Source organism: Calidris pugnax, unplaced genomic scaffold, assembly GCF_001431845.1.
Source record: "Calidris pugnax isolate Ruff unplaced genomic scaffold, ASM143184v1 scaffold118, whole genome shotgun sequence".
NCBI classification, from domain to species: domain Eukaryota; kingdom Metazoa; phylum Chordata; class Aves; order Charadriiformes; family Scolopacidae; genus Calidris; species Calidris pugnax.
In genome coordinates, this window is record NW_015090855.1 from 1250012 (window position 1) to 1264859 (window position 14848).

The following is a 14848-nucleotide window of genomic DNA, read 5'->3' on the forward strand; positions in this document are numbered from 1 at the left end:
GTTTTTTCTTTTTTTTTTTTTTTTTTTTTTTTTTTCTGGGTGGGGTAGAGGGGGAGCTGCAAAGGTATTTTGTATCATAAGCTGCGGGAAAAAATTATCTCTGTTCTTTAAAGAACTAAGACAGAAATGGGAACTGCCTCCTCTGGGCACAGGATTTTCCTTTTATTTCACTCCTCTTTCATAGCTGCAAAGATCAAAGATTGAAGTTGTGCCACTCATATAACACCTATCTACAGAACACAACTCATTTTACAAAAGGAGTAACAGAGCACTCCCAAAACATCTACATCCAGCTCTAGTGTCCTCCTGAACAGCACACAGAAAGGAAGGACAGGACATCTACATCCCATCTACTCAGAAACACTGGGTTTTGATTATGCAATGGAGTAAAGAGATTTCCAATTTCAGTATTTCAATCTCAGATGCAGCTTTAAATAGAGACTAAAAGAGTTCTAAACACGATAGAATCCAAATACAAGAACTAAATCACATCAGAAGTAAGACATATCAGCTGCTCATACATTTGTCTACTTTCTAATTGTGCTTAACCCCTAAAACCAACCAAACGATAAGAAAAAAAACAACCTATGGGGGAGAACTCAGCAAAAAGAACATTTTACAGGAAGACGCAGAGAGGTGGCAGGAGGCATGATGTACGAACAATGCAGGCAGGCAGAGGAAACCAGACGTTTTTTAAATGTAAACCCAATTTTAATATTTCCTAGAAAAAAGGATGTTATTCTGCTTAACTGATCTTTTTTTTAAAAAGAAGTCTCTGTCATCCTTCCCCATGTCCTCCCTTGCCACACAAAAATTATTGTTTGTGTACTTAAAACTGACAACTGAACACATGTTTTGCAGCTGAAATTCACAAGTCTCTATATTTTTAAAATTCCTTCCTCCTATCTCTTTACTCTTGAGGACACTCAGACATGACTTAACATGGATTTTGCGCAATGAATGTTAACATTGTGCATTGACTGGTGCAAATCATTGCTTGCCAGGCTGTCTCGCTCTGCACTACAACCAGTGCATGCATGAAACACAGCTTCAGAGACACATCCGTTGGTTACTTACTGAACATCTCAGGATTACAGAGATAACAAAGACAACATATTTCTTTGCTTATCAGTTCAAAAAGTTCTGTTAATAAACAGTTCAGCTTCAAAATGTGCTCTTTTAAAAAAAAAAAATAAAATCAACCTTCCTGTGAATATAGATGTTTCCAGGAGTTTTATATTTGCATTTTACATTTTTTAATATTTGCTTGTATTAAAATTTATTTTCCACTTAAACTAACCAGAAAATAAACATTACACCAGGCTATATCTGTGCACCTGCCAAGCAGGGACTTTTTTATTCAGTATAATTTTAAAATTTGTAATTTATGCCAATGCTTCTGCAGGGCAAAGACTAGACAAGGAATGATAAATCAGTAGAACTGATTATATTCCATGTGCCATCAAATCTATGACATATTCTAAATTAAAATGTAACAAAAACATGTTTGCAGTTTTATAAATATTACCAGTTATTTGTGATTATAAATAAAAAGTGTGGAAGACAGAAGTATGATTTATAAATTGGCAGTGTTCCTTACAACTCTGTAGGGTATATATTAATATTGTTGTGTTACACAAAGTTGGATTTCAACCAGGCAATGTCACAAATCTAAGAGCAACACCACTTTTTGAGGGGGGGGGAAGGTAAGAAAAGAACCCTGACAAAAAAAAAATCCAAACCCCTGAAGATTAAATATATTCAATTACAGCCAATTAGAAGGTTCTGTTCCTTCAACAGCTCTGAGAAAAATGGAAAGGGAGAAGAGGGGAGACAGTGATCGAACCTTTCTTAATCCTGTCCTGTATCCCCAACACCGGCGTCCCATCTTTGCCTTTCAAAGCCCAGGCACTGCATTTATTAAGGCCTGTGTGTGCCTCACTGCTGGGCTTTCCCTTTCAAGAGGATTCTGAATCTGGTCACTCAGCTTTTTGCTTCCAGGTTTTCTGTTTCCCTCCTAGGACCAATGAGTCTTCCATCACGTGAAGCAATACATAATTACTGCCCTAAATCATCGCATACATTATGAGATATTTTTAAAGGATCAGAGGTGGAATGTGCATTTCTGGCTGGAGTCTGAGCAATTCCTTAAGAGAATAGACATCAAACAAGAAACAAGCTCTGTGACACGAACTGGGCTATCAGGAGCCTGTAGGGGTGCGTCTATCATGTGCTGCACATTCCTGGTGTGTTGGGAGGAAGGAGACAGAGAGGACTGCTCCTAATCCCCACCCCCAATGGTGTGATTAACTCATGATCACCACTCCCCTAGGGTTTTCTTCTTGCTGACATAAATGCTCTTTATTAAGGGAAAAAGGCTATTTTTGTTCAGGGATAGGTTTACACAACAGCTGCTTCTACTCTTAAGTAGTATAGTTCACACTAATTAATACAGAGTCAAACAATTATTACTGGTGAGACAGAGCTGCCTTAATCCAAAATGTTCTGCTAGAAATATTTACTTGGCGAGCTTGCCAGTGTACAGACACACACTGGAGCTTTAAGTCACTTGCACAGTATATGTTTTCAAGGTCTGTGCATCTGTTTGCCTTCGTTTCTTTTCCTCTTACCAAATCATAATGCCCATCACTGCAAGCACAGTTTTGGTTTGTTCAAGCCTAGTCCAAGCCCCTTTCTCACTCTTAGGGAAATTTTATAATGAAGCTCATTACTGACAAATACTCAAAACTCCTATGTCCCCAAATAGACTTCAAATCGTTTGCTGAACTTAGACAGCAAGAAAACGAAGTGGAAGTCACGTTAGGAAGGTTTTGGACCAGGTATAAAACTAATTGACTGACCAACAAATTCTGTGCTAAATTTCTTACATCCTATCTGAAGCAGACAAATACTGTATTTGAGACAAAAAGAAAGCAACTAAAATTTAAAAATAAAAAACCCCAACCCAAACAAACATAAAAACCTGTTTACAGTCAGCCACTCAAAAGCTGCAATACTTGGTTCACAAAAAAAAGGAAATTACACATAAAATTGAAATTTATCAATCACCATAATTTGAATCACTGGTCTGTCTCCATCATTTGTTTGTTCAAAACAACAAGTAGCTTTATCAGAGGATGAGAAAACATAAGATGACCAATTGCAGGATGCCATACTTTATCTTAGAAATCATTGGTAATACATGCTTACGGAGTACCTGCAGATGGAGATATTCCAGTATATTATTCCGAATTAAATAACTCAAATTTTCTCCATGCTAGAATACTCATATAATGGCATTAATAAAAAATAGTTATAGTATTTTAAATATGTGCCTTACCCACTATTTAGGCTGACTTTCAAACACAGACAAGTCTGAATTACTGTGTTCATACTGTCTTTATCAAACGTAGCTACTTAGCCATACCAAATCCTTATGATATAACAAGGTCATATCAAAATTCTCAGAAAATTTGGATGTTCACAAACTCTTGCTAAAACCAAAGTAAAAGATGAAAGTAGGATAGCTCTGGTCTATGACTTTTCTAATCAGTTGGAATACAATAGTATCTGTTTGCCCTGGGAATTAGATAAAATAAGATCCAATCCCCATGAATACAAACCAGCTATTTCAGGAGCAATAACTGCAGTTCATTAGCAAAGGGAGAGCAAACACTTAATTTGAGGGTTGTGTTATTTTTAAATCTACTTTTTTCTCTTGCTTGGAGAGTAGCATTTTCCTGGTCAGCACTAACAGAATCAGTATTTTCCCTTAGCTGTTGTCATGTCTGAAACATTTGTGTTCACTCTGGTAATTTCGTACTTGTCTTGAATGGATAAATTAACTGGACTGATAAGCTGACTGTATATACATATATATACATAAAACCCAGTAGCTAGGTCCATAAGAAATGGTGTGTGAATGCCTGCTGTGCGATGGGTTTGTGCACAGCTGCACAGACAACAGAATGATTCCACCTGTGGGAAAGACATATTTTGAAAATTCAGCTCTGAAAGCTCCAATTAGATGGAAAGAAATAATTTAAACATTTATCAGGTGAAACACAATTTTACATGGAACAACAGATCAGTATTGTGCTCACCAGCTTGTACCTGTTGTAAACCATTATTCGTGCTGAATGTATGGACAAAGTACTACAATAGTTTTACATGACATAGAGTAGATTCAGGTGGTCAGTCTGTGACCAAGAACACCAACTCATCACAGAGTTCTTACTTTCTTCCACAACTCAATATGGGACCTTTCTTTCAAAATATGAGGCAACTTCTTCTTATATTTTTTATTAATTAATTTTCTTTTAGTAAATGTGATGTTACTCTGATTGAGAAAGGGACTGACATTGCTGAAGACTACTGGCTGTAGCCACAGAGCTGCTACAAGGCCACCCGTGATGCAAGCTCTCCCAGAAACTGCTTCCTCCTTTTCCCTCTCCTGTCCCCACTGGGCGTGTGACCCAGCCCTGACCTGAAGGGATGAGAGGCAAGTTAGCTCCTTTTACATCTTTTATTCTTTAGCTCCTGCAGCACTAATGCTAGCAAAGGGGCCAATTAGTGCCAATTGCAGTAGTCATTTCTGCAATGACACCCCTCCATTGGGAACTCCTCTGAGACAACCAAACAGTTTTCAAACAAGCCGCCACGCAGCTGTCAGATGATACAGGATTTTGATCATTACTGACCTGAACACACTCAAACTAGAGACCTCATGATGAAAGACATATCCCATTTCCAGGACTGAGAGCCATCCAGTCCCTCAGGACACTGATACAATCCTACCCGAACCCAGCTTTTCAGGAAGTGGATAAAAGAGCACTCCCAAGTGTTAGTAAGTATCTGAAGAGAACTGAAGTCAAAAGGCATGAGTCAGTAAGACACTGTCTGGTCTGACCACACCGTTACAAGATTGAGCAGCCTGTCAGCATCAACCAGCTTTTTGACTGTACCCATAAAAAGCCATTTAGAAGTGCAAACCCAGAAAGGCAGTAGTGACAACAAAAGTCAGGGCTAAAAAATTGCAGAATCACTCCAACCATCTAGAGAAATACCTTCTTTGGTTTACCTTAAGCAGAAGTGGATATTTGCAAATTCTCTGAATTGGAGTCAGCAGATAACCCTCTAGTGGAATGTCTGTCGTCTTTCTGCCTCCCAAAAGCATGCAACCCTATAATCAAAAAAAGGAAACAAATGTTATCTCAGACACAAAGCTTTCAGATGCTCTTTGACATGATTTTGTATTCCTATAACACATATTACAGTCAGAAAGCATTTTGCAACACGTAAGATACAGGAAATGCGACTTCATTCACCACTGGAACAGCCATCAAGTTGGCAAAGTTCTTCATGCATCAGCAAAAGACCGTTTGCTGTGGATAACAGCAGCTGTGGATAAAAGTATCTTAGCTCAAAAAGTGTCACAACAGTACAATGACAATCTGCAACCCTAAATGCACCGTTACCTAAAAGAACCCAGCTTATCCCCACAACTGACATGACCGTTTGTCTTTATTCACTATGCAAAGTCTGCACTGCTGGTCCAGAAAACTCTTGAAGGCTAAAATAAAGCCTACTAACTAGTAATCATGTAATTAACTCTAGTCCGATCTTTATGTCTGAAGGAAATCAAAGTGGAATTGAAATAAATGAGTCATCTGCCTCACATCCACCAATTCTCTGGCAAAACATTATGTCTAAGCACAGCTGGACAAACAGCTTGGGCGCTCTGGCTGGCTAACCAGCACACGTGTAGCTCTCAACCACTCACAGCACGCGTTGCTGCAAAAAACAAAGCTATAGGACACGCAAGCAAGGCTACCTTGTAGGTAGGAGATGAAAGAGGCAATGAAATTTAAGGAAATCAGGCTTCGTTAATTCTGATGCTCATTTAAAAAAAAAAGATTAAAAAATGGATTTCAGCATTAATTTCGTGAAGCTTGGTGATTTCCAAACAGAAAGAAGGTGAAAGGTGTTTCTTTAGCTAGAAAAATTACTACTTTCCCAGCACTGTTAAAACACAGTAAGGAAGGGGACAAGTACCGGACCAATATAACAAAGAAATCCAAGTCCAAATAGATTTTCAGCTTGAGGAACAGAAGTAGCAACTGATCAACCCTTGCAATATTCACACAATGAGTTCACATAAATTTGGAGGGGCCCTGCATTCCAGAGGAATCATTTCAGAGATAAATTTGCGCACACTACCTCAAAACAAGTGATGCTCAAGTTCTCAGTAGAATATGGAAATTCATTTCTCTGGATTGACATGGAAGGGAAGTATAAGAATTGGGTATGGCATTGAAAAAAAAAAAAAAATCTACATTCCTTGATCTGTCCTTATTTTGTCACAATAATCTGTAATCTCTGTGTGACAATAAATACTGACCCACTGTAAGCTTTTTATACATTTCCTTGAAGATTCTGTTGTTGGCTGCTGCCAGAGACAGGTAGTGGACTCAGATGGACTTCAAATCAATTTCAGATAGACCAGTCCACATTCCTATGTTCGACCATGAATCTGGACAACTTTGCTCCAAAAATCACCCCAGTTGCAAACCTGTCCTGTCAACATCAGCTGAAGTTTAAATTCAGTTCAGCCAAGATGTGCTTGCTTTGGGGCATCACTGATAACATTTTCCCCTGTGAAATGTGTGCTGTGGCTCAGACATACTCTGAAATCTAGAGGGGTTTTGGCTGTAGTTCAACAATCCTCCTCTTCAAGGAATGTTCACAGACATCATACATAAATCTCATTAGTCCTAACTGGTATTTTTACAGACAATCGTCTGTAAAATAAGCCTTCCCCAGGCTATTCTAGATCTGTGGCGTTGGCTACCAGCTCACAATGCTCCCTGTCCAATTTTCCAAGTCTCGAGTGATTCAGTCCTTCCCATCTCTTCTTTCAGCCCTCTTTCTAGCTCTGGGCTCAAAACTGCCCTTTAACACTTACTGATTTTTCAAACACATTCCCACATTCTATATTTCAGCAGCTGTGAGGGGGCAATCGGGCCAAATCTATCCTCACAAGCAAAGCTTTGTATTTTAATGCAGCTTTCTTTGCATGGTGGCATTATAGGGCTGGCTTTAGGAGGCAGTGGAGAAGAGGAGGGAGGACTGGAAGAAATTACAGCAGCCACAGCAAAGTAGACACTTCAGTGTAGCCGCTCCTCCCATATTTACAGCTATTTTAAGAGTTTCTTGGATTCAGGTGCTGCAGCAAGCCACAGCAGACAGTGTGACATCTTTTATGTGCCTCGTAATCAGTTTGCCAGCTGCTGCCGGTAACCCAGACAGGAGGCTTTTGCCAATCCAGTTCAAGTGGAGAACACTCTGAACGTTGGGAAGGATGGTGTTTACATGCACTTTTGTCTCTCCTCTTTCTCATTAATTTCCCTCAACAGAAGCACCCAGAGGAACTCAGGAACAAGGAAAGGGTCATTTGGTGACTCAAACTAATGGTTTAACAAGGTTCATTATCACTCAGACATGACAAAGAGATTCTGACTACCCAATAGCATGAGTGCTTGGCCTTGCTGCTCCCTCCGAGGCCTGTATTTTGTGGCTAAAAGAATGTTCTCGCCCTGCTTGTGACAGATATTTATGCAGAAGTTTTCTATTGCTGTACTATATTGGGAAAGAGCAGACCTTTAGCAGAAAGGAAAAAAGAAGAGCAGAAAGAAGAGGAGAAAGAAGAGCAGGTCCTTTGCAAAAAAAAACAGCCTTTCTTTTACCTCATAGCCTTTATGAGCAACTAAAGCTAATGTCCTGAATTAGTCCCTCACCTACATGCCAATCCCATTCCAAATGCCATGTATCCATGGCCAGGAAAACAAGACACCCAAAACCCAAGCAGAATTGGGGTGAAAGCTAGGAAGAGAAACTTCAAAGAAAAGAAAGAAATATAAGGAATGTTGGGCAGAAGGCACTGTCTACTGGTTTTTCCTCCTCCCAGTCCAGCCTCTGTAGAGGCTTTTGAAGGCTGTATGCCACAGTCCTCCCAACAGTTCCCAACACCTCATGGGTTGGACAGGGAGTTAGGCCATTTTGATACAAGCTGCGATGATGTAGTCAAAACAATTCATCCAGGCTATTATTTCTTGCCCACAACAGGACTCATGGGGACAAGGGTGTCAGAAGCAGATCATATTTTTCTGGTGTTTCTGCAGATAGTAAATTGGTCAGAGAACTGAGCAAGGAATCAGATCCACTGGGAACTAGTCACAGCCCTGCTGCTGACTTATTGCATTACTCCTTTCACAATCTTTGCTCAAATTTTCTGTTGAAATTTTTTTCTTTAAAAAAGAAAAAAACTCTTCCCTGTTTCCACTGAAATCACTCGTACCAGAGCTGTGCTTAGTTCTGTGCCTGAACTCATCAGGGATTTCAATACCAATGCATTCTGAACACTGCATACCTGGAATGGGTAATATCTGCAAAATGCCTGACAATCCTGGGATACCAAAGGGTTATTATGAGTACAGTACAAAGTCAGATCATTAAGTCAAGAGTGCTAGAGAAGGTGCTTACCAGGAGGAATGTTCTCACTGTTGGGATCTTGTTCAATTCCATCAGCAGTCTGAGTGCTTTCTCGTGGTTGCTACAGTACTCCTCGTACACAAAGAATTTGTCTTTCTGCAAGGAAAAACATTGTAACTTATTGACTCAGACAAAACTGGAGTGACTATTTTGTCACAATCTGATACCAAATTCTTTATGAAGGGTTGTGCACTCAGAGTGGCATTAGGGCTGCAGTTTACATGAAGCGCGTGACACTCCTCTAATGTGAATAATGTATAGAGGCGTTCCACTAATTCCTAACTTGTCTGTTGCAAGTTAACATCAGCTTCCTGAGCACAGACACTTCCAGCACTTTCCCTCTTAATGCATGACTGAAATAATATATTCTTTGCCGAAAGAATGGATTTTGCTATCTCAGGGTACTTGCATATGTGTTGGGGTATTCCAGCAGAGGAGCCAGGAGCTCCAGGAACAAGGGGCCCGACATTTTTGAGCTGTGCTGACCACATCTGCAGGAGGAAGAAACAGAGGTGGCTGGGAAGAACTAAGGCCTGGAAGAAGCTCAGAGATCTGGAGAGGAACTACAACACCAAGCAACCAGCTGGAAATCCCCTCCCTTTCAGGGCTGAGGGGGAACCCCCAGTGAGTCGGCTGGTTCCGTTTGTGCTCTGTAACGCCGCAGACTTCACTACTTTGATGCAACACTGAACAGTGGATTGCCTGTCCATAAGTTTCCCTAAATGGAAGAATTTAATCAAATACACACAAAATAACCAACATATTAGAGAAATTAAAGGAAGGGAAAGGTAGCTTCACAACTAGTACTTACATTGAAACATGTCACACCCGCCAGCACATGCAGTGGAATTAAATCCCATGTTAAGAAACAAGGGTCAGCTGGCAGCACCAAGTTCTGCTTTACTGATCTCCGGAAGCAAAGACAGTGCAACTTCTAACTAAAATGATTAGGGATGTTGAACCCATTGCAAACAGCAGATATCCGGAAACACTGAAATGATAGCAGCAGTAACAACTATTCCCATAAAGCAGTAACAACAATTTCCATGCCTGAGTAGATCAGGCAAGGAGAGAGCTGATCCTCTCAAGGCTGTTGGGAAGGGCTGAACTTTCAGCAGCTATGTTACGAGATTCCAGTATTGTATCCACTGGAATAAAAGAGTGGGGTCAAGAGATTGTATTAGGCTTTAGTCAGGTTATATTATATCAGAAGCCAAAAGTCTCCATCATTTTTTGGGTGCTTCTCACAATAGTAGTTTCTTTCTCGGTTCAGGTCGGCTTCTATACCACAACGCAGTGCCGTGCAGAGGTACTCAGACAAGCTACTTTGAGTATCAGAAGTAATTTAGATACATTAGCATGGCACTCTGCCAAGGGTAATATGCCAGGCCTTCCAGAGCTGGCACCTTAGGGCACCATGCCACGTAGACAATTCCCTCCAGAGTCTGTTGAGTCATTCACATCATTAATTTAATATTTAGGATCCTGGCCTGGAAACGTTTTATCTGAAGTTTTTCATCTCCCCAGAACTAGGAAGTAAATTTTTTTGAGTTTTGGTTGGACTCCTAGCACTTTTCAGAGATGTAAGGCTTTCTGCGGTAGCTGAAGATACCTGCAGCATCTAGCTGCTTTTAAGACAGCTCAGTGCAATCCAAACAAAAACCTACTGCCAACTGAAGGAGTTAAGTAACATGAATCCATGGGAATACAGCTGCACTCACTGGGCATTCCCTTCATTGTTGTCACATGTAAAAGAAATTGTGTTAATATTTGTTTCAGAAAATTTGACACCTCGGTCAGATGCTCAATGGCTAGATGTACATGCTCAAAGACTTCAAAGTGTTTTTGAGTTTGGTTTATCACTAATCTGATGGGTTTTTTTCCCTCCTACTACTTCCAAAGGAGGAACTGAGAATAAATAGATGTATGTTCAAAACCAACAACAATGATACAAAGCAAATAAAACAACAGCCACAAAGAATATGGTGCAAAGAGCTGGAATGCAGATGTTTGAGAGTTTTATCCTTCATCTACAGCTGTTCATATTAGTACTGGAGTTTAATACTGGGAAGCTGAAAAGAAACAAAGGCTTCTGACCACCAGATGCAGGAAAAGGCAGGGCTGGGTCCATAACACAATAGAAAAGAGGCAATTGAGAGACTGGAGATTTATAGAATGAGGAGACAGATATATGAGTTTCTCCCACATTTCCTCCTCTCACCTCTTCCCAATTCCCTGGATGCACACAAGCAGCGTGCTTGAAACTAAAAATAGTAACCATTAACACAACAGCATCCGTTACATCAATGCACACAAAATGTCATTGCTCAGGTTTCTGCGTGCAGCTTTGAGTGCCTGGAGTTTTGGGAGGTTATATTTAGATCGTGACAAAATCCCTTTGCTAAAGTTCAAGTCAGTACAATAATTATACACACACCAGTGTGCTTTCATCAAGTCTTTCCCAGCTGTCCTTCATGCATGAGACCCACAAATATGAGAACTATGCTTTAAATTACTCGGTGTCTGAAGTGTTTAATTTCCTCTCTGGGTGACATTCAGTCCTGGACTCTCCCATCTCCTGGTGAGGAAATTATCAGTTACATAATTACAGATGTTAGCCCAGGAATTCTGAACCTGCAGTTACTCTATATTAAAGTGCAATTATGGTCAGAGATGTGACCACATAAAGATGGCACCTTCTTACTCAGCAAATCTGCTGGATACACAGCTAGACCTTCTGATTTTGGTGACAGAAATAAGTCTATACTGGTCTTGGTTTGGTTAAAATAAATCTTTAACCAACAGTTTATACTGCAAATATGTTATTTTGGGTTCCATTAGAACTGCCCACAAATTAGTGCAAATTTGAAAATAGTTTTGACTAGAAAAAGCAAATAAGACATTTGGAAAATTGTAACAATTTTATTTGGATGTATTTTTAACAAGGCATGGCATTTTCTTGTTTCAAAACAGACTGAAACCAATTTTGTCAACAAGAAAAAACAAACAAAACAGAAGACAGAATTCTCAACAAAATAAGATCCGTCATGACTTAGCCAGTAAAATTGACAGTCATGCAACATTGCTCCTAAAAATAAGAAGAAAACATGTTTCCCTCAAACCAATTTCTAGCTGCTACATCACCAAACCTCTAGCAAGATGGCAATATCAGAAATGAAGCATCTGTCAATTCTCTGCCCTTGTGCTCTGCAGACAATCATATGTTTTCATGACCTGCACAAAAGAGCCTATGCTGATGAGGTGTGATTGTTCCAAACTCAGTGTATATGCCTCTTTGATGTTAAAGACTTACTCTACATGCCACTTTGTTTAAGGCTGCAGATTTGATTTTGAATTAATGTTTACATACATTCTTTACTGTCTGTTACGGCCATACTGAACTACAACTCCAGAATAAATTCCAGCACCTAGCATCATACAATGAACTTTGCATGATCACCTGATCAAATGGGAGTATATTAAGCCAAACAAACTCTGTCTTCTGAGGTAAAACAATTTTTCACACCTGAATATCAAAGCAAGTGCATTTCATCATCTGTTAAAATACTTCAAGAAGTCAGCGTGCAACGACTGTTCTTTTGGAACCCTTGTAAAATCTGCTTACTTGCTTCAGATGTTACCCAAGATCTAAATTCTTCTGAGCTGGAGACCCAGGGGAGAACGTTCTAGCATTATTATAAATGGATCAACTCTGATCCTAGAGGCTTATAACGACTAAAAGCAGTGTCCTGTTTCTGAAGACTGGTGGACTGATGTTGATTGAGGCTCTGCTAGGCCAAGGTAAACCAGGAAAAGAGTCAGGCCTACTTAGGTTAGAATAAATTTAGGATACACAGATCTCATGGACAGGACCCAAACACTGCACTCTGGTGGAATTCCACATGGGGAATCTGGGGATCACCATCAAGGATACACGATATGAGCAAACTTACAGAAAACATGCACCACTAAGAAATGCAGTGTCTGGACAAAAAACAGTGCTTCAAGAATTCTCAAGCTATTCACCAAATTTATGAGTGTTTTTAACATTGAGTTTCTGAAGAAAAGCACCTGTGTGAACATCTGGCTGCTGACAGGGACTGGGTTCATAATCAGGACTAAGAATGACCTTGCCGGGTGATCATGAGAGAAGATGCACTGAAGATATGTTCAAGATACACAGGCCTTTTGCCACTTCCTCACTGCAAACTCCCCTGAGGATACACCATCATTTGATGATAATGAAAAGGCAGCACTGAGGGTGTTCTTCCCAGCACTTCTTCTAAGTGCATTGCAACAAGAGAACCTGACCAAAATGAATGAACCAAAGAAATATGTTACCCATGTTTTCCCTGGGCAAACTGGCCAACAAAGTGCACTCTGAAAACAGCTCTTCAGCCATGTTGCAGGAGAGCATCATTGGCAGAGAACGGCTCGCTTTTTCTCCAGGAAACCTCAAGTGTGCTGCAGGGGCTTCTTGGGAGTAGTGTTACTGAGGCACAGGTGGTTTTGTGAATGCCTCTGCTTCATGAGAACAGCCCCAGTTAGGGAAATGGAGCTTTGGAGGCCTGAGCAGAAAGGAACTGAAGACTCACTCTGAATCACAGTTGCCACTGGCAGCTCCCTGTCACTTGCTGGAGATTCACTATGGAAGCCTTTGCTGTGACAGGGCACAAATCCCACCTCCCTCACTCCCAAATACCCACAGTGAAAATTGTCTTCTAAAACCTAGGCACATTCTGCATGCAAGAATAATTTTCTCTTCTCTTGATAACCTTCTGTTGACTGTTCCTTACTCAGACTTGAAGTATCACAATGCTCCTAATAGTACTCCTACATTTCCTTAAGGTAATTATGGATGCGACTGGCTTTTTCTGTATATTCTAAATCAAATATATGTTTTACTTCCTTCTGCATAATCTGCTTCTTCCCTAGGGGATCATGAAACAGTGGATGTACACGCTATTTGCAATACGCTCCACAGACAGCAATGTAAGCTGATCTCAGTCAAACTGCCTCTATCAGAAGACAAATTCTCACCAGCTCAAATGCTCATCCCCGTGCATTACGGTTTCATAACTCCTGTATTGCTGCATGTTTGATAAATAAGGAACACTGTGTAATTATTAAATTTAACAGTAATAAAGATACAAAATTATATGTTCATATACAAGAAAACACTACCAATGACTACATATACCAGGCTTGAATCCAGTCAAATGACGGGATGTTACCATTTCTGGTTATTCAGCACCACTCTGAAACACAGTAGACAATCTGACAGCATCACTCAAAAGCCCTCTAATTTCGACACCTCTGCTAATGAATACTAATATATTAGCACAGCACATCTTGTTGGTAGGCAATGATTCTAGTGGGTATTCAAGGCTTTAGCAAAATTCACCAGTATGTTTTTCAACAGCTGACAGTCAGTCCTCACATCTGATACAATTTTTGGGCACGGTGTCAATATAACATTTTCCAACACAATTTTAATAACTGTCACAGCATAAATAAAAATTAAACAAGGGGGGGGGTAGCTCGTAAAGCTCTATGAGTAATGAATGACTGTATAATTGCTGTCCACTCAAACCTGATGAACCGTGAAAGCATGAATTTTGATTATGAAGGCATAATAGAACATATTTTGATAGGAAGTTGGCCTGTGGCTTAATGCAGTTAATAAGAATTTGAAGAAATGGCTATTATGTATGTGCTTTCTAATTTTCAAACATCTCAAGAGGGCTGCTCCAAGTAAAAAAAAATGTACAACTTTCGAATTATTATACATGTAAATTAGGTAACTTTGCATTTAAATGAGTCCAGCTTGTAACTAGGTGTACGCAATAAACGATCTTGCATATACAATATGCTCTATATAGGCATTAGTCAGAGGATGGCACACATCCATGACTGAACATTGGGCCAAGTTAAAACCAAAACAAAACGAAACAAAAATCTACCACAGGAAGAATTTCATAGTGTAAGAAACAAATTACAATAAGAGGAGAAATGAGAGGTTCATAAGCTGCGATTGCCCAATCCTTAGTATGGGTCTGTGCTGTCCTGGATGCCCCACCAGCTCCAATCTGCCTGGCCCAGGCTGGCACATATGACCATATTATGGATTTAGTAGGAGAACAAATAATACAGCTATCAGGCATAAAGCCAGAGGACACAAAAGTAACTCATCAAAATGTTCTAAACAACCTGGAACTGGCAGAGTGAATTTTTATCATATGTATCTCTGGCATTCTTGAGCTAGCATTATAAGTCCAAAAGCCAAATTTTATTTACT

The 14848-nt window shown here is 39.9% G+C and overlaps 1 protein-coding gene across 1 annotated transcript in view; it reads right to left on the minus strand.

The window, feature by feature from the left end:
* Window positions 1-14848, minus strand: part of PREX1 (phosphatidylinositol-3,4,5-trisphosphate-dependent Rac exchange factor 1) — a 104536-nt gene that overhangs the window by 73615 nt on the left and 16073 nt on the right. Inside the window, exons 5-6 of the mRNA XM_014943651.1 lie at window positions 8542-8646; window positions 5081-5182 (exon numbers count right to left, since the gene is read on the minus strand). Coding sequence (XP_014799137.1) covers window positions 5081-5182; window positions 8542-8646 — 207 coding nt within the window. The remainder of the gene's footprint in view (window positions 1-5080; window positions 5183-8541; window positions 8647-14848) is intronic.